Genomic DNA, 24,773 nt, shown 5'->3' on the forward strand with positions numbered 1-24,773 from the left:
TACAGATGCATCATTATTTTTTAAGCTATTGCTACAACTTCTATGTGTTTCACATTATCCCCTACCAGTGACTGAGGGCAGTCCTCAACATTTTCCTGACTCCTTGTCAGGGAAGATACCTCAATAATCTATATTTCAGATACGAGGGAGCTAGGTCAGATACGTGATTTATGGGTGAGGAGCAGGGAAAATAAAAATTGTAAAGAGACAAATGTAAGAAAAACAATGAATAACATGTTGACTAGAAAATGGCCTATAAAATAACTATAAGTGAACATATAACTATTGGCATTCCAACTATTTCTTACATGTAAATATCAAGAAAATTCTAAATACAATTTCTGGCTCACATCATCTATATCTGAATATAAATGAGAATTACAGATAAGAATATAACATTTAAAAAGAGAGGTACATATTCAAACTTCGAAAAGAAAAAAAAAATAGGGCTCACCTAAACAATGAAAATCAAGTATAACAATATTAGACAGACATGTTATTTGGAAAATGATATTTTATAAGACAGAAAAGAATCAACCTACACTAGTAAAAATACCTCTGGGCCACTTATTTTAATATGAAATTTCAGATCATCTTTGGCTGAGGATGACTTATTAATTCTATAATATCACAGAGGGAATTCAATAGGGAAGATTTCATCCACTATCACCTCTCCTACATTCTCCTCCAGTAGCAAGATAAAAAGCTGCAGGAGCATCCAATATGGGGATCAGCTCCATGCTTTGTTGAAAAGACTGGCTTTGCATCTATTCCAAAATTACGATTTTATCTTATCTAAAGCACATTTGGCTTAGACTTGACAGGATTGCTCGTTACGATTCCAGTCCCAGAGTTGAGCCTTGCTTAGCAGTATTGCTTAGGAGAGTAGATGCCACCCACTAAATCAGAAATGAAATTGGGCAACGTGTGTTTCCACAGCACATCGCTAAGTTGGATCATTATGCACTGGATATAATTCCCTTTAGAGATCAGTCAATTTAAAACCAAAGTAGGCTCTACTTAGGGCAATTTGCTTTGTTTTTTCTTACAAAATTTACACTGAATCCAACTTTCCAAACCACAGAAGGAAATCATTCTTGGGCAAAGAGGGAGGAGCATTTATGTATCTCCCCAGAGTTAACAGGCGCAAAGCAGCTCTCCACCACAAGCTGGGGGCAGATTTCAAAGACTCTGTAGTTAGTGGAGGCAGAAGAAAAGCCACCAGCTTGAGCTAATAATTCCTGCCAGTCAAGGCATACGCCTGGCGCATAAAAGGATGGTGAAGAAGGAGAATACTCCCTGTCCTTTGCATCGACAGAATGCAAGTTCCTCATCAGACAAGGGAGACTCCAACTCCCTGAATCCTGTACTGAATAATAACGATAACAGTGCCTCCTATGTGTCAGGCACGATGCTAAATTAGCATTTCACAGCAGTGCTAGGAGGTGTCATTATTATTCCATTCCACAGATGAGGTAACAGAGACAAACAGTTAAATGACTTGCTTAGGGTCACACAGCTAGTGTGCGTGACACCGCACCTGAGGCGTCACACTCAGGTCTTCCTGACTCTAGGTTAAGCATCTATCCACGATGATATTCCTCCCTATTAAATTCTTCACCTAAGCAATTATCTCAAGAAATAAGGAAGCATTTTTTTTTCAAGAAATCACCCCTAACCTAAAATTCAATATAAATGATGATCTGAAGATCTATGGAAATCAGTCATATACCCGCTCATCACACCTTCTGAAGTCAAAAGGCAGGAAATTCAGAGCTGAAAAAGAAGGCGCCTCCCTCCTGACCCTTGGTCTTGGCATCTCCACGAGACTTACTTGGGCTGCGTTCTGTTGAGGATGCATTCCTTCCAGACTCTGTGGACCATGTGACTGTGGAGCTTGGGAGGAATCTCCCCCGATCTCTTTGGACTGTGCATAGCAGCCACCCCCTCCTGGGCAGCTAAGTGACCCATGGCGCTCGGAGGACCTCCACTTTCACCTGGGGAAAAACAGAAGCGCTCTGCAGGTACTCTGTGACATGTGTGACCAGGGCATTTCCTGCAGTGGCCTTCTAGTGGAGATACAAACGTGTGGGTTAGGTCGGTCAGCCTTCCTCCCATATGTCTCCCTGCCCCCTGAAAACAGTCTCGACTACATCTCTGAGGCCAGGGGTATCAGTGTGGACAAAATGGCCCTGTGGGGCACATGCAGGCTGCTGGGGGGTTCCCTGGTTTTTGACTTGTTGAAGTTCTGTTGGTCCTCCCTTCAGCTAAAAGGCAGGGGCAGCCCGGCTTCAAACAGACTGAAGATGAACACTAAGAGAAGGGGGACCTAAGTTCCAACAGTAAAGCAGTAAACATGTGGCTCCTGGCAGCTTGCTCTCCTGTTTCCCATCGTGTTGGACTGTTGAAACCAATCTTATACTTTAACTAAATTGCTTCCTAAAAAAAGACTACCTGGAAGGCTATTGTTTAATATGGAAGTTACTTTAATCACTGACAACATCGGCAGATAGTGGCCTCCTGCCATCTAGGGGTTTCTGCCTGGCTTCTGTACTTGGAATGACCTCTCTGCAGGGGGTAAATCCGCATCAGCCAGCACAGGAACCCTGGCTTCTGTCCTCCCTCCACAAAGGGCATGGCTGGTTTTCTTAAACTCGAATGCAGACCATTTTCAAACACAAGAGAGAACAGCAGAGGGAGCTTGTCAGTCACACAGCCCACGAACGGCCTCGAATAGTAGACAGTCCTCTGCCTGGGAGCCTTCCCAAGGTCGCATCTCAAGCAGACCCACTTGTGCTGATGTTGTCAGGACTCAAACCCTGGGTGAGGCTGTCTCTGTTGGCATGGGAGGCACATGGGCTCCACGACTTCAGAGGGTATGGATGCTGCGGGCTTTAGGGTTGTTGTTGTTGTTTTTTTTTAAATACTGTCTCATCCCAGACAACCACTAAAATCCAAATGACCACAGTGATTTCTGAGTCAGTATTAATCTAGTCTATTTGATATGAAAAACATAAACATTGATTATGCATTCAATAGGTTTGCGATAGAAAAATCTGTATTTAATTACAATGACTTTGTCCTTCAGTTTGCAGCACAAATTCATTGTGCTTTGGTATTACAAGTAATTGCTAACGGTGCTGTTCTGCCCCTGTCACATGAACACATCTGGCAAACTGCAACATGACTAGGACTATCCAGTGGCTCATCCCTGTGCTCTTCCTCAAGGACTCTTCCAAACACATCTCTCTGAAGGGCGGAAATCTTTCCAGTTTCCTGGAAGAGTATCTATTAGCTAGGTGACTGTGTGTGTGTGTGTGTGTGTGTGTGTGTGTGTGTGTGTGTGTACTCACACACCTATATAAACGTATATATTTATGTATTAATATAAATATGGTTAGTTTTATTGTTACGTATATATAAAACATATATAGTTATCTTCTATAAAAGCTCATCAATTTTAGCTCATGATGCCACACAGTTCATTTTAATTCTACAGATAATTGCTGTGTGTTTCTTCTGTGCCTGACATTACATTAGATGCTGAAAGGCCTACAAAAAAGGAATATGGTGGGTGGTATGCTCCGGGTCCCCAAGGCACTAACAATCTGGCGAAACAATCAGAGACCACTCAAAAACAACAGAGGTAGACAAAATGAACACTGGAGCAGTCCAAGCAGAGGCTTGTGAGTGATCTTAGGGGCAGTTGGAGGGGATTCCTAACTTACACAGGCTGCATAAGATGACCACCTCGCCACCATCTTGGCTCCCATCTATGACTAAAGACAAATTATAGAGGCGACAAGGAGGAAACTCAGGCTGACTTTTCTAAAAGACTTGACATGTAGGTTACACCTTCATGGTAGGAGTGTTTTTTCATGCCTTTATATTTATTTTGTCAAGGCATTTTTATCATGCAACAGGAATAACACAAAAAATGGAATCCCTATACAGATGAGAGGTCATGGTTTTTGACATAAACCAAAACAGATCAGCCCTCCTGAACAGAACCTCCACTTGTCAGCTGGACACACTATCAAAGCCATTAGAAGCCCAATGAACCCAATCATTTCTGGCCTGGTGGCTACCAAACTGAAAGTGGGTTTCGGAATAGAAATGGAGGCAGAGAGAGAAGTAGGTATCTGAGTCTGATCAGTTTAAAGGCTGCATTCAGTGGCCAAAGTAGGGACCCAATACACTACATGCATAATTTGGGTAATTTTACACTACTATGAAAATATTATAATTTCATAATTAGATATCATTTTTGGCCTTTGGTTAATCTTTTTTAGCTAAGGTTGGTACTCATAGTTTCAAAATTTTATCTTGGACGAGAAGCAAACTTTGAACTATATACATTATATTAATTTTGGTCATTGTGCCATTACAAGAAATATTTTATAGAAGGATTTCCCCTATGCTTTCTCCATGGAGATCACTGCATTTATCTGAATGTTTTTTGGAGAATTTTATTGTATGGTTAAATCAACAGTCATACTTAGTGGTTCACAGCTAAAGTTCTACTTCCAGAACAATATAAACTCATTGAATTGCATGTAAGGCTTTAAATCATTAATTAGAATATATAATAACAATTCATGACTCATTAGGCCAATCCAATTTACCCCAATCTCACAAAAAATTCACACGGCATACATATTCTCTGTTCCAGCATACCTATTACTATTTACCTATGGATATGAAAAAACAGCCACTACCAGCTGATGAAAAAAACTTAGAATTTTATCAGTATCCATCTACTAAGAATTCATGTTCTGATTCTCCTTTTAGGATGGCCAAAATCAGCCTATTTTAAGAAATCCTAGCTCACCTATTAAGACGATATGTGACAGCAATCTATTATTATAAATATGATTTTAATGTTCAGTGAAAGACCAAGACTTCTGGTGAAAAATAAGTGGTAAGGGCTACCTTAACCTTGTTGACCAAATTCTTTTCTCTTGTGAAAATGACTAAGGCATGACCAATTAAAGTTACAAGGGTAATTTGTTAGCTGACCCAGGAGCAAAAGTATCCTTAACTGAAATGATTTCCAAGCTTATCTGTTAAAAAAACACAACAAAACAAAAAACAAACCAAAAAAATCTTTCTCAAATTCTATAAACACTGCAAAACCTACAGCTTCCCCATTTCCTACACTGGAGTTCTGCCAGCACTGATGTTCACTAACAATGCAGTCAATTGAGAATATTGACAAGGCTTCCTTCCTTCCATACCCCAGCTGCCTGTGAACTCTAATGACTTTCGAAAGGCAGAATTTCCTAACGCCAGAATTCTAGCTAGGAATAAACATTACGGTCTCTTATTCCCAGTTCTGTTCCTGGCTGCAGTAACTTGGGCAAAGGCTCTGACCTCTGCAGACTTTAGTTTTTGTTGGCTATAAAAAGGTAAGCATGCTTTTTGCCACCTGGCATTTGGACAAAACTTGTGACATACCAATGGATGTGTAAAACTCTGTATCAGTCACTTTGGGCAAAATACAAGAGGCATGCAAATGAAACTAAGAGCAATATAGTCTAACATTTTACTTGTCCAAGTCTGCAGATACTTGCCCCATCTTATGGCAACATGATTCTACCACCAGGGAATTACAAAAATGTACATGGAGCAGCTTTTCGATTGGCCTGAGAAATGATAATCTACAGCAGCCATGGAACTCATTACAACTGAGAAGTCTTTTCACTCAGTAAGATCTATGGAATCTAGTTTGGCTTTCTGGTTTGGTTTGCTGCTTAAAATCAGTTCTAATGATTATATAGGGTTACTTAGTCCTGGGTTTCAGGTTCATTTACCTGTAAAATGAAGACTAGAGGATCCCTCAGATTCCATCCTAATTGAAATTCTATGATTCTACATACCTATAATACCTTGTTCTGGAGAAGTAGGTGGGGTGAGTGGCATCCCACAATGACTGGGGTCTTTCATACTTCCACCTCCATGCTGGCCAACAGCAATGTGACCTCCAGTACTGACCACATTCTGAGACACTGGGATGTCATTTTGAGAGATCAAAACAAAAGCTGATGGATACACCATACGAACTCCGCCTAGAATGAGTGACAGCAAAAATAAAGTCAACACACCTTGGAAATGGTCCACAAAACTACTTACTTCGTCGTAAGTAAGACCCACGTTCAGTGGTCAAAATGTGATGCCAATCAAGTATTACATTAAATTATATGTTTTATCCCCTCAACAGTGAGCAGGTGCTTAAATAAGTTGCCTGGTAGGACGATAATAGCATTTGGGATACAGGGACCATCAGAGCTTCAGGCAAGAGTACAACTCAGCATGCTCCACTGTACCAAGAGAGTCACCAAACAAGAAAGGAAAGTAATGAAGGATGTTCCTGGTGAATCTGAATTATTATTTTTAAATTAAATGAGGAGGAAAAAGTTCTTCAGGCAAAATATTTTCTCATACCAACAATTACTTCAACTGCCACGGGGAAATCATCATCATATCCCAACTCCTCTTCCTCCTTCCGCTCCTCTTTCTTCTTCAGCACCATTGGGTAGAAATACTGCCATTCCTCGATTAGCTTGCGGGTAGCTGGGTCTGACATCTTATATGCCTGGCCCGTCAGCGTCCCATTTAAACCATAGGGGCTCACCAGCACTATAAAAAGAGGGAAACCCAAGGCTGCAGTGAAGATATCACAACAATGCTTCCTTCCCAAGTACATGCCAGCATGTGTGGTGATTTTAGGTCAAAGCACAGACTTTCTCATAAACACATTTTCCTATTTCATAATTCCTTTGAAAATGACAGTGTCACAAAGCATTTCTCATCCTATTTGCTCATATCAGTTTTTTGAGGAATTTGAGCTGAAGCCTATGCCCCATCATGGCATGGAGGCAGCCTTCCAGCAGGACACAGTCTGGCAGATTCTCATGAGATCGAAAGACTATGATCATGGTCTGGCAATGGATCACAAATGTGTAAATCAAGCATCGCCAGAGTCAAGGGTAGAGTGGTTTATCACTAGAATAGATGCAAGGCATGTTTTTGGCCAGAACTCTCTGATACTAGACGCTAAAGTCACAGGAGGGGCAGTAATGGTTTTGGTGGAGGGAGTATTCACAGGGCCAAGATCCCAGACATTGGAAGTACATGAAATTGGCAGTGCAGCAGAGTTTTAACAAAGTGTGTGAAGGCTATCTCTGTGGTTTCTAAGGCTCCCAAATGACATACTTACAATAAATGGAATTTATACAGCAAATGAGCGGTATGACATCAATAAACTATATGACATGAGAAATTATGAATGTGCCAATCTGATATCATAACGCTGAAGTATGGTTTTATTGTAAATATCTGTAGGGTCACTCACTGCACAATACTTATATTTAAAGTGGCATTTTTAGCTCTTAAAATTTCTATGTCATCTTCTTTTAGAATTTAGCCTGGAAGTTTTTAGTTTGGTTTGGTTTTTTATTTCAAAACGATCAAGGAAACAAAAATTTGCATCCCCAGTGAGCAGGCACACTTAATTTTTTTGGCTTCCAGGTAGGTATTTTACATTTCTTGGTAAAAACTTCTGGGGGTAAAAGCTACCTTTGATTTTGTCTGAAATTGTCCAAGAATGGAGTCCTCCTGATGCTGACTCTCACAGACAGGCACACACACAGAGCGGGTGTTTCTCCTGCTATTCTGGGACACAACTAGCTACGGGATGATGACACTCAAAAAGTAGCAGCAGGGGAGCTTCCCTGCATTAGCATCTGGAAGACCAGGGAGGGGTTTAAAGCCTCAATCTTCTTAAGCTATTGGCAGGGCAACACCTGCTCTAATGCTGCACTTCCTCCACAGCAATTGTGGTGAATTATTAAGATAGCCACCACTGAGTACTTCTGCAGCTTTACAGTATTAGTGATAAACCAGCAAGGTTAAACACAGGTGTTCCATAGAGATCTTAGACAAGGAATGTTATTTTGAAGACTATTTTTCCTGCTTTAGCTTTTCTTCAATTTCGTTTTTTTCTTAAACAGGTACTTAATGTTCTTATTCAATGGAATATATTTTGAAATAATCACTAATTTATAGCATTGCTATGAGAAACAGAGTAGCACAGTGGACAGACTTGTCTTTGGGGGGTCGAGTCTGACTTGGACTGTGAGCAAAGCGAGTCCTTACCTTCTGAGGGCTCTCAGGCGACCCGTGGGAACCACAGGTCTAAGTTGTGCACTAACTGCAGATCTATTCTGGTGGAAGGGATTTCCTCACCAGGAATCCTTACACCAATTAAATTGGAGGTCTAGACGAATACTATCCCTATAAGATCTGTTATACAACCTTAAGATCTGGAGTGTTCTAAATTTTCTAGCAATTTATCTACAACACAAACCAAAATCAGGTGTGATGGTACATGCCACTTGTTCTCTTTATGAGGAAAATTAAATTGGCAGTAGTGGGTAAGTAACATATGGAGAGCCCTTAAAATAATATTTTATGTTATACTAAAAAGGACTTGATCATCTTCAGATCTTAAGGAGATATATACATCACCACCTGTCAAGGATTATAAAATTTAGAGCTGGGACAAATCTTTGTGGTCTTCTAGTGCAATGTTTTTATTTTACAAAAGAAAAAAACTGAGGGATAAGATCTCATAGATAGTAAATACCAGCGCCAGAATTCAAACTCAAGTCCTTTGATGGTATCCAAAGGTCTAATGGGTGATGAGTCATCCCCAACTCCTTGGAAGTGTTAGAATAATAACTAGCACTTATTTATATATTGCTTTAAGGTTTTCAAAGCTATTTTGAAATATTATCTCACTTTATCCTCACAACAGCCCCAAGAGATAGGTGCTATTATTACCCTCATTTTACAGTGAAGAAACTAAGGTGATGATTTGCTCAGGGTGACACAGCCAGTAGGAGGCTGCATCTGAATTCAGGTCTTCCTGACTCTAGGACCAGTGCTATATTCAGTGTGCCACCACTGAGGTCTCTTCTAATTTTCAAACTACGTGATGACACATCTTGTCCACGTCTCACTCTACCATCCTCTTTTGTAAAGGGGAATCCTGTACTAAATGCAAGGTTACATCTAACTCCATGACTTCATGGTCCCATTGGACATAAATCAGATACTTTCTGAGGCTGCCCACAAGAGGGCACAGATGGACACGATAAGCCAGAGCCTACGGTTTACTTGCATTAGACTAGTGCAGTGGTAAAGAGTCCTGCTACTATAACTGCCTTAAGACCCATGGGCACACACAACCAGGGTCCCGGATGCCCACTGGCAGGAGGCCACCAGGACAGAACTGACCAGTCACTTGGGGCAACCACACGGAGTAGCCTGCAGCAGGGGGACCGAGCCTGAATTCCAGCTATGCCTTTAGCTCCTTCTGTGATCTTGGGAAAGTGACTCAACCACGTCATCTGGAACATGGATGGGCTGGGTTAGACGACATCTCATGAACCTCCTAACTTGAGATCCATAATCCTACAATCTGGCCAAAGTTTTTGTTTCAACAATAATAAATTATAACCAGGTTAGGCCCCTGTGAGGGTGATCCATGTTTCTTCTGTAATTCCTGAATTCAACCATTAGACGTTTCATTAAGCTAAATCAATACATATTTTACAGAATGCCAAGAACTGTTGATCAGAGGTTAATTATTCATGTGACAGCCTGTTACGGTGTCAATGAAAATCTTCTAGCCAATTCTACCAGCATGTTAGAAACTGTGCTTTGCCTGACCCTAAGTATATTTCTGCTAAACTTCTTTGGTGATGATATGCCACAAAGCTGAAGAATATGTTGTTCAGAGAGAATTATGAAATAAAAAGATTAAAAACACTGACTGAGAAAACAGCTATACAAGATGATCAAGTTAGTCTTTTACAAATATTAAAGCAATGAAAAAAAATTCATTAATTTTCAGTCAAGAAGTTAGCTTTTACAATTTAATATGCATTAATCTATGTTTGGTCGGCTAATTCATTTCAGTTCTTATGAGGAAATAAAACACTGACATTTCCAAAAGATACCATACACCAGATGGAGCAACTACCATCATTGCAACAAAAAATGCAGAGGTTAATATTAATTGTGTATAATATTACAATCCATCATTACTGATATCAGGTTAACTAACCTGCAAAGCAATGAATTTCTGTATTTAAAGATTTGTCAATTAACTCATTTGATGTAATATAAAGTTATTTTTCTTCTGACTATGTAGGAGATGTTCCATTTTCTTCTTCAACAATGTCATTTTTTTTAAAAGACAAGGTCTCCCTTCCTTCCTATTACTTCCAGGCTTGAATCTCACTGTCATCAGCATGGGAGCTTTGACCATTTTAACCATCCATAGGCAGTCTGGTGGCCTCCTGCACTTTGGGGCTCTCCCATTCTTTCCAGACGTCGTGTGGACAGACTTCCAAGCAGCTCAGCCCTTAGCGCAGAACTACCAAGCTCAAGTAATCATTGAGGCTCTCCCTCAGCTATCCTGATGCAGGGCTCACAGGTGTGTCCCTGGTAATGATACCATTTTAGAAATGACACAAATAACTGAAGGCCTCCTAGAACAAATTTCTTATTCATTGGTCAATAGGCCCTCTTGGGTTGTTTCAGATAGTTGTAGTGCCTAGGACTGGGGCTGGTGTAGAGTGGAAGATGGTCCTGCTGTACTATGATCTGGCCACACCATAGCAGGAGCATTGTGTTCCTTCTTCATAGTCACACTTTAGCTGCAGAGTGTATATGAAAGAGGGCCAGGATGGGGAACGGCTACCAGATGATGCCATACGAAGACCAGGTAAATGAACTGGGGAGGCTGAGACTGGACTCACATTAGAGTTCAGTTATATGAAGAAGGATGAGACTTATACTAACCCATAGAGGCAGAACTATAATGTAAGGGAAAACTTTTTAACCATCTGAGCAATCTAAAATCCAAATAAGCTTTTCTCAGGAAGGAATGGGTTCTTCCTCAGTGGAGAGTACCAAGACCATGTGGGTAACCATGTGGGCAGGTTATCAAAGGGATTCGTCTTCAGGCCTGGCTTAGACTAGACAGTCCTTGGTAGCTCTTCCAACTCTGAGATGGTAGGATCATGAACAGTGGATGTTTTGGCCACAAGTCTGGGAAGTTTTCAAAATAACTGCTGGAGTAAAATGCCTCCTTGTGAAATAACACAGAGGCCCAAATCCACATAATGCACTTATTTAAAATCATGCTTCATCTTTATGCTCTTCATTAGGCAATGTGACTGATGCTTTGGAAGTCACCTTAGCTCACTTACCTTGGAATGGTGCAGGGGACGACTGAGCCATGTGGACATGCTCTTCATTAATCAGATAAATTGGTTGGTGCTGGGCAATCTCCACACTTGTGCATACATTACTTTCCCCATGAAGAAAGAATGTGAAGGCGCAGGACAAGTGTTCACTGAAAAAACAAAGGAAAACTCTAAACATTGGTAGGAAACTGACACAGAGGACACAAAAAGATGACAACTCCGGTTTCTTTGTTAACTAGTCAGCAGAGCTGGGATTGTGAGAATTTAGCAAAATGGCCTAGTAGCAAACCAGAGAATCACAGGATTTTGAGCTTGAAGGGACCTCAGAGATCATCTAGTGAGGTCCTTGGGTGCAGCCTTTGGATTGAGTCCAAATTTATAAAACAAATTTTTTTAATAAGGGGATTTGTTCTGTAAAGTTTGAATTCACTCAGAGGGCCACACTTGAGGACCTAGAGGACCACAGGTAACCTCGAGACTCCCCACCCCAGAATTCTAGTCCAATACTGTCATCCTGTAGAGCAGGAAATCAAGGCCATGAGGAGGAAATGATTCATTCAAAGTTAAAGATACAGTAAGGAAAAGAAGCAGGATTTGAATTCAGGTCCTGTGACTCCGAATAGAGCTTGCTACTCAGCCCTCCATGCTGATTCTTATTTTAAAATGCTTGAATGTGCTTCAGGAATATCTATTTGTTGCCTATCCAGCCTCTGTAAATGAAAGTCACCATAAATTTTGGTAGCAAGATTGGACACTGGTTATAGACAAAGTAACTGGGTCTGCAGATAATAAAAAAATGAGCTTTATTCATGCTCAGCATGTCTTAGTAACGGTGGCCACAGTCTCAGTATTTCAAGCATTCCTTTATTGCATATTCATTTGGCACCTATTACATGCATAGTCCTATGGAAGACAGTATTTAATTACCAGCTAAATGCCATACACAATCAATACGGTTCTCTAAATAGGATGGCATTTTGTTCTATTTAATATTTGCAATCTGCCTTTCCTAATCACATATTTTAAAAGCAAACTACTTCTCTATGTTCCATGTAATTAGGTGAGAATTATTAGCCTTGAACTGTCTTTACCCAGAGAGACACATAATTCTAGAATTATACTGCTGGTTTTCACAAATTATGATAGCACCCCAGTTATAACAGAGCCCATTTCTCAGAAAAGCCCTTAAGAACACAAACCAAAGGAACAAAACCAGCCCAAAAATTACCCCATAAATCATCTCAGTCCATCACTTTGAAAAGATCAGCACTAAGATACCAACTTGAAAAATCTCCACATGACTAGAAAAGTTTAAGTTTTGTTTAAACCTAATGTCAGCTTCTTTTTTAACGCTGGAAATTTTCACCAAAAAAACCAAACAAGCATCAAAACTCTCATTCTACAGCTCCATGTGGTCACCAATGCAATTTGGCACTGGGAAGATGCCCCTTGCCTTTCAGAAACTGTTTCATTTTACTTGATTGTGAAGTCTCAACAATAACTGACCACATGACATGGAAGATTTAGAATGGCTACTAGATTTTATACACTAAGTTTCAAAGAGGAAAATGGAAATTGTCACAAACAGCATAGTTCTGTCGAGCTCTCTGGCTCTGATGATCAAAAGCAGGGCCAAGAAGAGGCCAGGACCCTGAAAACTACAGAATAAGGAGAGAACAGAGACAAAATCACTAGCAACTTCTCTTCCCTCAGAAACGTGTGGCCCCTTCTCTGGGAAGATGGTGCCTCACGAAAATGTAACTCCAGTATTTTTATAGCAGTGATGATGACCTTGAGCTATGTTGGCTATGGTGTCCAGCTAGGCTCACGGAGTCATCTAAGAAGCATTCATAGGCTAGGTAATGAGGATACACAAACAAAAAGCAGGCCTGCCTTCAGGAAGCTTAGCTGATGCTGGTGTGCAACAAGCAAGCAAATACAAAATAGACAAAAAGTCATTTGGCAGAGGGAGCAGGGCCCTCACAACCCCAAGGAAGGCGATGGGGAGGAAAGGAAGGTCTCACAGAGGAAGCAGCACTTAACTGGGCTTCCAAAGAAACTAGGGGTTCTAAGAGGCAGAGGTGAGGAAGGAGGGTAGTCCAGGTGGAGGGGACAGCAAAGGCACGGGGATGAGAGATGGAACATGGAATGGTACATAAAGGGAACGCCAAAGTACTTTGGCTGAATATAACGCAGAGTGTGTGAAGAACACCCAATGACCCTTGAAAGTAGGGTAAGAACCAGACTGCAATGGGCATCAATGCGAGCGCATCCTCATTATTTCCAGAGCTGTAAAGAGAATGTTTTACAGAGAAAGGAGCACATGACCAAATCTCACCAGCTCTCCACTTTCCAGCTACATCCCCTAGCTAGAGGCGGCCACTAGATTCCTAGGAATTGTGCTTTCCCAAAAAGGTTGCATTTAATCCCCAGGACTTCATCCCTAGTAGACAGGTGGGGAACTAAACGTGGAATCAAGAGGCCTTTGCTCAGATTCAGCTTCGGATATTACTGGCTGTGGAGCCACGGAATCTCTCTGGGCCTCACGTTTTCCTCATCTGTAATATGGGACTGAAAAAGTTGCAGTACCTGAGACACTCTCTGTGTTATCACAGACTCAGGGACACGTGGTGGGGAAAGTGGGGCTGGGCCCTGGTGTCAGGAAGAGGGAATTCCCGACATTGGGGAAAGTGGTTCCAGATTCAGTTTTCATTCTCTGAGGCAAAAAGGCGGGAAGTTAAGATGTGATTGCTGAATCCTTAGTCACCTTCAGAATGAAGGCTCAAGCTTTTAAGGAGAGAAATGCCATGGCTAGAATGTCTAGCACCACTGGATTGAATGCAGCACAAGACTGGAGGTGAAGGAGAGAGATGGTGAAGTCGGCAAGCTTTACCGAGGGCAGTGGTAGTGATGGCCTAAGGTCCTGAATGGAGTTAGGTGCCCGATACGGGTGAAACAGGGTGGGGTGTATAAAGCTCTTCTATGGACCGAATAGGACCAGAATTTGGGAGGCAGGGAGCCAGCTAACCCCTGGGGTGCAGGACTGTGCTTACTCTTGCTGAGGGAAAAGCCTGGGGGCGGGGTAAACAGGCAATTCGCTGATATTCCTATTCTTTCCAACCACAAAGGGGGCTTTCCTCCTCTGACACCATGACTCAGGGGTTTTCAAGAGTCCCTGGGGCCTCTTCATTTATTGGGTTGGGGAGGCTACTGTATTCCTTATGATATGGAAAACACTTAGAAAAGATTAAAGCATGTGCATATTAATTATTACTAAATAGAGGAAATTGGGTCTGCTGCCAACTTTGGTGGCATTTGTAAGTGGAGGAATGCAGGACTCAGAAATACAACTGGAAACTGGCATTTCCAAGAGTGGCAGTCTAGCGCTAGGCAGCTATACTACAGAAGCGTCAGATCTGAAGTAGGGCTCAGGAGGAGAGAGAGCAGCAATTAGCTATCTGTGTGAGCTTTGTCATTCTGTGCAAAAAGCCAGGGGAAATTCAAGGTGGCTTGGTACTCAGGTTCTAAAATGGAACTGTGGGTAATTATTGGGTCACGCAGGTTCTAAGAGTTTTTAAAAAGTATATTCTCATGAATCATTTTTCTTTCAGAGACAGTGTTTAAGTGGCGCTTCCATAGGCAGAAACAACAAAAGAGCCCATCATATTCAGAGATACTTCACACTACTATCTTCAGGATGAGCATAAGGACAAAGATCTCCGTGAAGATAATGGAAGTTTGTACAGCGACATCTGTTTCTGACGATGATGAGGTGGCAGAGAAATTCTATAAAGGCTCTCCATGGAGGTTCTTTACAAAACTCGCCAAACTAAATTAACTTCATCATTCCTTCCAGCTCTCAAACAGTGACCTTATGAACTTATGAGTTTAATATTCTGAGGCTTCACTGGAAAAGACATTATTGGGAAAGATAGCCACGAACGCTAGAAACCATAACATCAAGAAATGAAAGCTGCAGGGGCAGCTAGGTGGCGCAGTGGATGGAGCACTGGCCCCCGAGTCAGGAGGATCTGGGTTCAAATCTGACCACAGACACATAACACTTAACTAGCTGTGTGACTCTGGGCAAGTCACTTAACCCCAATTGCCTCCCCCCAAAAAGAGAAATGAAAAAAGTGAAAGGCTTGTAGACCTACCTTATCAATACCCTACGCCTCTACATCATGAATAATTTCTTCATGAAAAAAGGCACAAGGGGCAGCTAGGTGGCACAGTGGATAGAGCACTGGCCCTGGAGTCAGGAGGACCTGGGTTCAAATTTGACCTCAGAAACTTGACACTTACTAGCTGTGTGACCCTGGACAAGTCACTTAACCCCACTGGAGGGAGGGAGAGAGAGAGAGAGAGAGGGAGGGAGAGAGAGAGAGAGAGAGAGAGAGAGAGAGAGAGAGAGAGAGAGAGAGAGAGAGAGAGAGAGAGAGAGAGAGAGAGAGAAGGAAAGAAAGAAAGAAAGAAAGAAAGAAAGAAAGAAAGAAAGAAAGAAAGAAAGAAAGAAAGAAAGAAAGAAAGAAAGAAAGAAAGAAAGAAAAGAAAAAGAAAGAAGGAAAGAAAAAGAAAGAAAGAAAGAAAGAAAGAAAGAAAGAAAGAAGAAAGAGAAGAAAGAAAGAAAGAAAGAAGAAAGAAGAAAGAAAGAAAGAAAGAAAGAAAGAGAAAGAAAGAAAGAAAGAAAGAAAGAAAGAAAGAAAGAAAGAAAAGAGAAAAGAAAGAAAGAAAGAAAGAAGAAAGAAAGGAAAGAAAAAGAAAGAAAGAAAGAAAGAAAGAAAGAAAGAAAGAAAGAAAGAAAGAAAGAAAGAAAGAAAGAAAGAAAGAAAGAAAGAAAGAAAGAAAAGAGAAAGACAGAAAGAAAGAAAGAGAAAGAAAGAAAGAAGGAAAGAAAGGAAAGAAAAAGAAAGAAAGAAAGAAAGAAAAGCAGAAGGGGCTGGGCATGGCAAACACAGGACATCACAAAAATGATGTTACATGTTAAGAGAAAGAGAAAGACCAGTTACTGATATGGGAGTCATATCAATCATATCAGTTATATAATTAATATAGTCATGTCAATTAGCTAAGTTACAAATCAGATGAACTTAATAAAGAATACAATCAAGACCTAGTCTGAAAAATGCAACTCAGAAGGCAAGGTACATAGCTAAGCCTCTTCTACCTTGGCACAGACTATCTTCAATCCCAAAGGAAATTTAAGGAAAATGACATAACAATGAGCCCAAAAAGCTAAGAAACTGCCAGCAAAGGCTTGGCTTCCTTTAAGTCCCAGCTAACATCCCACCTTCTACAGGAAGCCTTTCCGAATCAACCTAAATTCTAGTGCCTTCCCCCTGTTGAACACACACACACACACACACACACACACACACACACACACACACACACACACACACGTGCATGCTCCTATACAGTATATATGTTCATAGTCGTTGCATGTTGTCTCTCATTAAACTGTGAGCTCCTTAAGAGCAGGGACTGTCTTTTTTCCTTTCTTTGTATTCTTAGCACTTAATACAGCACCTGGCACATAGCATGCACTTAACAAATGCTTATTGACTGGCTGTTCCTTGCTAAGCAAAGAGGGCAGCCAAGGACAACATTAGGGTGTATTATAAAAAACTCACTTGCAAAACCTTACTGAGGAAAGGAGTTGATGCATAGCACTACTGTCTTATAAAACAGCAAGGAGTGGTAGAAGGGAAAGTGATTTTAGAAAGCTGGGCACGAAATTCTAACTAGTTTATTCTGAGCACACTTATGTTATGGATGAAACTGGAAAAAGGACAACAGATGAAAAACTGAAAAGATCTGTTGAGAGCATTATCATCTTCAACATCATAGCTAGCACTTATGTGCTTTAAGGTTTATGAATCACTTTACAAATACTATTTTTTTATTCTCACAATAACCTTGGGAGGAAGGTTTACTCTTTTTACATTTGAGGAAACTGAGAGAAAGCAGTTAAGAGACTTACCCAGGATCATACTAGTGTCTGAGAACGGATTTGATCTCAGATCTTCCTAACTCGACGCCCAGTACTCTACCCACTGTGACACCTAGCTCTACTACAACTCTCCAATAATCACAATGGAGGAAACATGTTTGGACTCTAATACAGTTTTCAAAGTCATGTATGAGGAAGTAGAAATGAAGCTAAAGAAAGCACAGATGCGAAAAGAAGAATGATCAGACCAAATAAAGCACCAAGGTTTGTGTTGGAGACAACAGATTTCTGATGATAGAGGGATTGATTTTCAAGATGTCATAAAGTGGAAAAGATCCAGAATGATCAGAAAAAAAATGACTATCACTATTTTTAAAAAAGGGGAGGACTTAACCCTTCCCAGCAATACAAGGATCTAAGACATCTCCAAAGGCCTCGTGATGGAAAATGCTATCCACATCCAAAGACAGAACTATGGAAGTTGAATTGCTATTTTTTTTCTCTTCTGTTGAGTTTTGTTTCCTCTTTCTGGTGGTTCCTGCTATTGGTTCTAATTTTTACTTACAACATCACTAATGTGAAAATATTTTTAATGGGAATGTAAATGTAGAGCCTATATCAGATTGTCCGCCATCTTGGGGAGGAGGGTGGTGGGGAGGAAGGGGGAGAAAAATTTTAAACTCAAAAGCATATGGAGGTGATTGTTGATAAATTAAATCAACAAAAATTTAAATAAATAAATTTTTTTTTAAAAAGGGGAGGGAAGCAGCAATCAAGAACAAATGAACAACTATGCTCTTCCTGTCTTTTAAAAGAGAATAGTTTACCTAGTTTTTCAATGGCATGCTTGATGAAGGCATGAGAAACAAACAGGCAGAGTTTGATAAATGATCTTGTACAGTAGAGTATGCTGTTAAAATCATGGCTGTCAAAAAGGCACAGAGAATGCAAGATACACTGGACTCTAACAAAGCCACTGAGTTGGCAGAACAAAATGATACCTCAAGGGTTCTACTCTAATAAAATCTCACATGCTTATGTTAACATCATAAAAGATTATTTCAGAAAGAAGGGACAATGTGATTTGACATCCCTTTGATTACCGATATCAAATGAGGCATAAAACCAGGAGATATATATTTGTCAGAGATGTCAGCCAATGTCATGGAAGATGTCAACCAGTTTAGAAGAGTCAAGGAAAGGCTCATCTCATTTTCTTCTAAAGTATCAAGGACCATATATATGGCAGTGGAGAGAGACTGAAGGTACATCAGAACTAGAAGCCCCCTGCTGAAGAAGGTTCCTGAAGTGGGCAGGAGATCAAAGGTACAAACAGAAGATTAATTTTATTAAGGAGCATGGATGCCTTTTCTTGTCTAATCAGCTCTAAGGAGGACAAAGAACATGATAGGGCTGAGGAGTTTTAAGGAACGGATAAAGGGAGCTGAAAAAGCTCACACTGGACATACCCCTCAATACAGTGAAAGGGGAAGTCATTTGCTTTAAGCGTAGAGCCAAGACCTTTTTAGAAACTTTCTACCACACGAAGAATGCCTTTGCAACGTCATTGAATCACCTACATATTTATCATTTTAGATATTGAAATGTTGTCTTCTTACAATGGAGCGCAAGGGTAATGAAGTAGTTTTTAATTTTTTACAATTTTTTACATTATCTAAAGAGTTACCCAGCAAGCACTTTGTGACAATTTTACAAGTTACAAGGGCCTCACTTTTCTGTCTGAACCTTACACAATTTGCTGGTGAATTGTCATCTGAACACTATTAACAGAGTGTCATATGTATGGTCACTGTATTTTTTTTAATTATGTAACATAACAGGGAAGCAAAACCAGGTTGCTTTCTCATTTGAAAAAAGGGGGGGGTGATTCCAGATAAATTTATAGAGATTTAATGTGATCTATGGAGTTTTTATTCATTCATTTCAGTCGTGTCTGACTCTCCGTGACCCTGTTTGGGGTTTTCTTGGAAAAGATATCAGAGTGGTTTGGCACTTCCTTCTCCAGCTCATTTTACAGATGAGGAAACTGGGACAAACAAGGTGAAGTGACTTGCCCAGGGTCACACAGCTAGTTAAGTGACTGAAGCTAAATCTGAACTCAGGCCTTGCTGACTGTAGCCATGGCCCTCTCTGCACTATGGCACTCTTCAGATTGTTTAAAGGGCCCTGACCAAAGGAATTCTCCAAATTGTCCATACTTGAGGTTTTAAAGGCAGAGATGTTTTATACAAGAGCAATAATGACTGAGCCTATTAAAATCTTGAGTGGCTAGTTAACTAGACTGAAGAAACTACAAGGTGGAAACATAAGTGTGGATACATCACCAACTCCCAAATCTGATGGATTAATTGGACATGACAAGGTGATGAGTAAGTAAGCAACTGAGTAGCAATGAAGTGACCTTCTGGAGAATGGTTCACAACAATTAATTCAATTCCAACACAGAAGAGAAAAGGAAACACATAAAGACACAAAGCTTCCAGGAAAGTGGTTGTTATTCCTACCTTAAGTGACAGTGAGAGGAAAAGGAAAGATTCCACCACCTTTCTATAGTATCCACCTGAAATCCTGTCCTGTAGACTACTTCCATGTGAAAAAAATAACATTCTGAACCCAAGTTAACAGTACATGAGTTTCCCTAGCTAAAGGGATGTTTAAGTGATAAAAGACTATACAACAAAAAGCACACCTGGAAAATAATTCTTTCCGTCCTTTGTCAACTAAAGAAAGAACGGAACAAGGAAACTGCATACTCTCTATACTGAATACTCACTACTGGATTTTAGTCATTCAGTAATGAAAAATTTATTAAGTGCCTACTGTATGCCAGGTACTGTGTTATGCACCAGGAGTATACAGAAAGGAAAAAGACAGTTCTTTTTCTCGAAGAGCTCACAGGCTGCTAGCTGGTGTAGTATTTAGAGGGCTGAACCTGGAGTTAGGAAGACTGGAGTTCAAATCTGACCAATGACAGTTATGAGCTCTGTGACCCTGGGTAAATCACTTTCCTTAAGTGAAAAATGAGGATAATAGCCTACCTCCCAGGATCAGATGACATGTCTGCAAAACCCTTAGCACACAGCAGGGGGTTATTACTTCCCTTTCTTTCTCATATTCTAATTTAAGAGACAACAGGCACTAATAAACTGTATGTAGGATAAATTGAAGATAATCCAAATAAGAAAGGCACGAGCCTAGATCAGAATAGGCTTTTGAACACAGAAGGAAGCCAGGAGGCAGAAATGTGGGCAGCCAGTGAAAATGCAGTCAGAAGGTGGGAACCCCTAGAGTTCCCTGAATAGGAGGTTATGTGGTCAGACCTAGACTTTAGGAAAATCCCTTTGGCAGCTGAGCAGAGAATGGACTAGAGTAGGGAGAGACTTAGGGCAAGCAGACCCACCTTCAGAGTAGATATAGAGGGCTGGGGTGTGTGTGACCAAGAGCAAGAAACTGAAGACAACACCAAGGTAACCAGGCTGGAATATAAACCAGAGCGCCTGATCTTCCTTTTCCCGTCCCTCCCCTTCTCCTGAACCTCTCCTGCTGTCAAGGGGGCCATTCACCCATTCGCCCAGGCTCACCTTGATCACCATCCAAAATCTCACTCTTACTCTTGCCCCACGTGTACAAGCAGCTACTAAATCTGCCTCTCCAGCACCTCTCCCATGCCTACTGTCGCCTCCCTGCCGCGCATACCTGTATGAACCATATGTTCAGGCGCTCGTCACCTCTCTTTGGACTACTGTAGTAGCTGCCATTTTGGTTGAGCTGTCCCAAGTCTCTCTGTACTCTAATTCCAAATGATATTCCTAAAACACAGGTCTGATCATGGAGGAGCCCCAATGCCACTTCCCAAATACCAAGAGCTCCCTATCACCTTCTTTAGGCACTTCAAGCCCTTTATTGCCTGGCCCCTTCCTACTTTTCCAGTCCTGCTTTACTCCACAGAGATGTCTCCATCTCCCTTCTCAGAATCTTCACTGGCTGCTGCTCATCCTTGGAGTGTCTCTCACTTCCATCTTTAGAAATCTTTCAAGACTGAACTCAAGCATCATTCTCTTCATGAAGCTTTTCCTGGTCCCCCAGGCTGTGCACACCATGTAAATTGTGGGCCATGACCACATATGGGGTCACAAAACATTTGGCAACAGTAAAAGGTTTCTGAACATGCAATGACAAAAAATTAATTAAAAACCAAACAATGAATCCGAGGTGTTTCTGGCAGGGCTTGCAACTTTACTGCTGCTTTGGTTGTGAACATAAAGCATGCACACTTTGCACTGCCCATGCCTTCAGGCCACACAATGCCAACAAACTGCTTCCTAAAGAAGAAAAGAGATCTCAGTGGAAAAAGTTTAAGAAGCCCTGTGCTAGGGCACCCCTCCCCAAACTACCTTCTATTCACTAGGCATTATTTAATATCTACTCATATGTGAACATGCTGTCTTCCCCCATCGGCATATAAATTCCTGATTCTCTTTTGTCTTTGTATCACTAGCACTTAGCTCAGTTGTTAGCACTTTTTTTTCTCACTGGGTGAAAAGTGAATTATGATTATTACAGTGGGAAATGGCCTGAATTGGGAAAGAGATCTGTGATGAATAATCATGCAACTTTGGGGAAGCCAATTTCTCTGTTTTGGAACTCAATTATCTTCTCTTTAGCAAGAGGGAGTAGGGATCCATCACTAAGGTTTATTCTAGATCTAAAGCATAATGATAACGGCAAAGCTTGAGACCACCTCCCAAACAAAATCAACTTTAAAAGCATGAGATGGGAAAGACTGTAGAGATGTCAATTTGTCAGAAGATCTGGGGAATTTGAGGGAACAGAAACCCAATGAATAAACACAACTCAAGCAGGTGTGACCTACAGTGGAAGAAGCATGGTTTTTAAGAAGAGGGAGGTGACAAGCCCACTGTTCCCTGCTCTGGGAGGGTGGGGGTGTGTGGAACTGGGTTCCCGATTAAAAACTCTCTAGATCAAGGGAGGTTGGCATCTGCACTAAAATGTAATCTTAAGGGGCAGCTAGATGGCCCAGTAGATGGAGCAGCAGCCCTGGAGTCAGGAGGACCTGAGTTCAAATCCAGCCTCAGACACTTACTAACTGTGTGACCCTGGGCAAGTCACTTAACCCCAATTGTCTTTAAAAAAATGTAATAGAGCTGCCTAGGGCACAGAGAAGTTAAGTGATTCTCAGAATAACATAGGCTGTGTGAGTCAGAGGCCACACAGGCCTTCAACCCAATGTACCACACTGCTTCCATCTTGAATCTGTATGTAGATATACAGACAGATAAACAGGCAGACAGGCAGAGAGGCAGACAGATAACTAGACAGACAGAAACACAAAAAGAGGTATCTATGTTCTTTTATGACAGACACATAGAGCAGATGCTTAATATGTGCTTACTGATTTAAATTGAATTGAACATGGCAGAAACCCCTAGCTTTCACAGATTTTATACTGTACTCTAACAACACAAAGGCACACCTCTTAAAAGTCTGGGGAATGTCTTTAATGAGCCTGGTCATAGGTTTTGAGGTCAAGCTCCCTCATTTTGCAATCACTGCTATGGAATCAAACGAATTTAAAGAAATTGATTAAAGTAAGAACAAGAGTGACACTCAAGTGAGGTAAGGGTATAAACTTACATACAATGAAACCACTCTAGCTAGTGCAATGGGAGTCCCAGGCAACAAGGAAATTGGGGGATGGTGCAGAATACGCCTTATTACGCATGAGTATGAGGAAAAAATATAAATAGCATTCTGGCTGCTTTTCTTTATTTCTTCTTTTTTTTTTGCACTATGTATTTGCTCACTGTTCACTAAAAAATTTATTATACCTATAAATTTCCATGTGCTAGTCTTTATTTTATTGCCTTTTGCTACTAGCTTGCATACAAACTGGCAATTTAATAAAAATTTAATGGGGGGAAAGGGGAACACATTTGCTTTCATTCAGCCCTGAGACCTTATTAACCTCACTCCCAACCACCAGTCTGCAAAAAGGACTCCAGCAATTTCTACTCATTTATATGATCTGGAGAGATATGATTAATTTTTCTCTGGGTTAAAAAAAATAGCTGTTTCTGAGGACTTTAATTGACTAAATTGGTTCCTCTTTAGAGCTAATAAGTAAGAGGAAGTGCAATGTACGGTAAATTTGCTAAAATGTACTTGCTGTTGAACTTGTGACTGGTCGACTGGCAGCAGTTAGGCTATAATTCTCTGAGATAAAACAAGAAATCTCGGTGGGTTTCCTAGGTAGTCATTTAAACACCTGAAAAGAATCACTCTTTTTGGTAAAAGAAAGAATGTTTAAAAAACTACTCCTAAAGTCTCTGATGTGTTACTGTTTCCACCTGGTCAAACACTTCTGTGGAACTGCTGTCAAAAGAAGGCATCACAGGATCATAGAATTTAGAGAGAAGAGACCTTGGAGAACATTGGAAGGGCTTCAAGGTGAAAAAGAAAACAAGGAATCTGGAGAGGCAGAAGGAAACAGGGAGCAAGAAGTGGAAGAGCTCAGGAACGCAAGGGGGGGGCGGTTCATGACTGCTCTGAAGGAAGGTGAAGATTTCTTTGCTCAGCAAATTTTGGAAGTTAAGAAGGTGGTATCTGAAACCAGGATTGTAGCTTCTGGACCATGAACTAAAATATAAAAATGACAGTTCGTGGCCAGGGATACATCATATGTAACAAGAACCAGTAAGAATTTACTTTTCTGGGGCAGCTAGGTGGCACAGTGGAGAAAGCACTGGCCCTGGATTCAGGAGGATCTGAGTTCAAACCCAGCCTCAGACACATAACACTTACTAGCTGTGTGACCCTGGGCAAGTCACTTAACCCCACTGCCTAGCCCAAAAAAGAAAACAAAACAAAAAAACCAACCAAGAATTTACTTTCCTGGCCTCTTGCATATATCTAAGTAAAAGAACTATAAACTAAAAAGAAAGAAGATGAGATAAAACTGCTGCCCATAGATCCACAAAGCTAGGAATGATGGGGGGGGGGATGACAAATTAGTTAGAAGAATAAACAATAGGGATGCCCAGAAATTCCCAGGAGAAACATTCCAAGAAATAAACCTGGAATACAACCCATGGCCTCAAAAACCTATATACAAATGTACAAGGTAACAAAAACAGAGTGATTTAGCATTCCAAATAGGAGGCAAATTTGACAAGATTGATATCACTGAAGAACTGAGACTAGAATGGGGTTCCAGAAGGGCACACTCAACTGGATGTATGATCTCATCAATTAGGAAATGACCCCCCAATGGTGTGTAATGAAGCCTCTTTTATCCACGTCTCCCCATAAATTTGCCACCCAATGTCCTGGAAAACTTCCTCCAGTTCTCCTGAGTACCAGATGGAGTACCCTAGCTCTCCACCTTCCACTCCCTCATGCTAGTCACTTGATCAGGCCATATCTCTTTACATAACTGTTTTATGAGACTGGATCTCCCTATCTCACCCAGGCTGGAAGTGGATGGGCCCCTTACAGGGCTG

The 24,773-nt window shown here is 41.0% G+C and overlaps 1 protein-coding gene across 6 annotated transcripts in view; it reads right to left on the reverse strand.

Annotated features, from left to right (window-relative positions):
• The window catches only part of MED13L (mediator complex subunit 13L), a 395,342-nt gene that overhangs the window by 63,233 nt on the left and 307,336 nt on the right, over window positions 1–24,773 (reverse strand). For 5 of the 6 annotated variants that reach the window (XM_021008008.2, XM_078154351.1, XM_021008009.2 and 2 more), the window contains 4 exons: window positions 11,283–11,428; window positions 6,445–6,639; window positions 5,880–6,068; window positions 1,835–1,997 (listed from right to left, as the gene is read on the reverse strand). In XM_021008008.2, coding sequence (XP_020863667.1) covers window positions 1,835–1,997; window positions 5,880–6,068; window positions 6,445–6,639; window positions 11,283–11,428 — 693 coding nt within the window. The remainder of the gene's footprint in view (window positions 1–1,834; window positions 1,998–5,879; window positions 6,069–6,444; window positions 6,640–11,282; window positions 11,429–24,773) is intronic. The other variant, XM_021008010.2, reaches the window with a different exon arrangement.

This window comes from Phascolarctos cinereus, unplaced genomic scaffold (assembly GCF_003287225.1).
Source record: "Phascolarctos cinereus isolate Bilbo 61053 unplaced genomic scaffold, phaCin_HiC Scaffold_4;HRSCAF=312, whole genome shotgun sequence".
NCBI lineage: Eukaryota > Metazoa > Chordata > Mammalia > Diprotodontia > Phascolarctidae > Phascolarctos > Phascolarctos cinereus.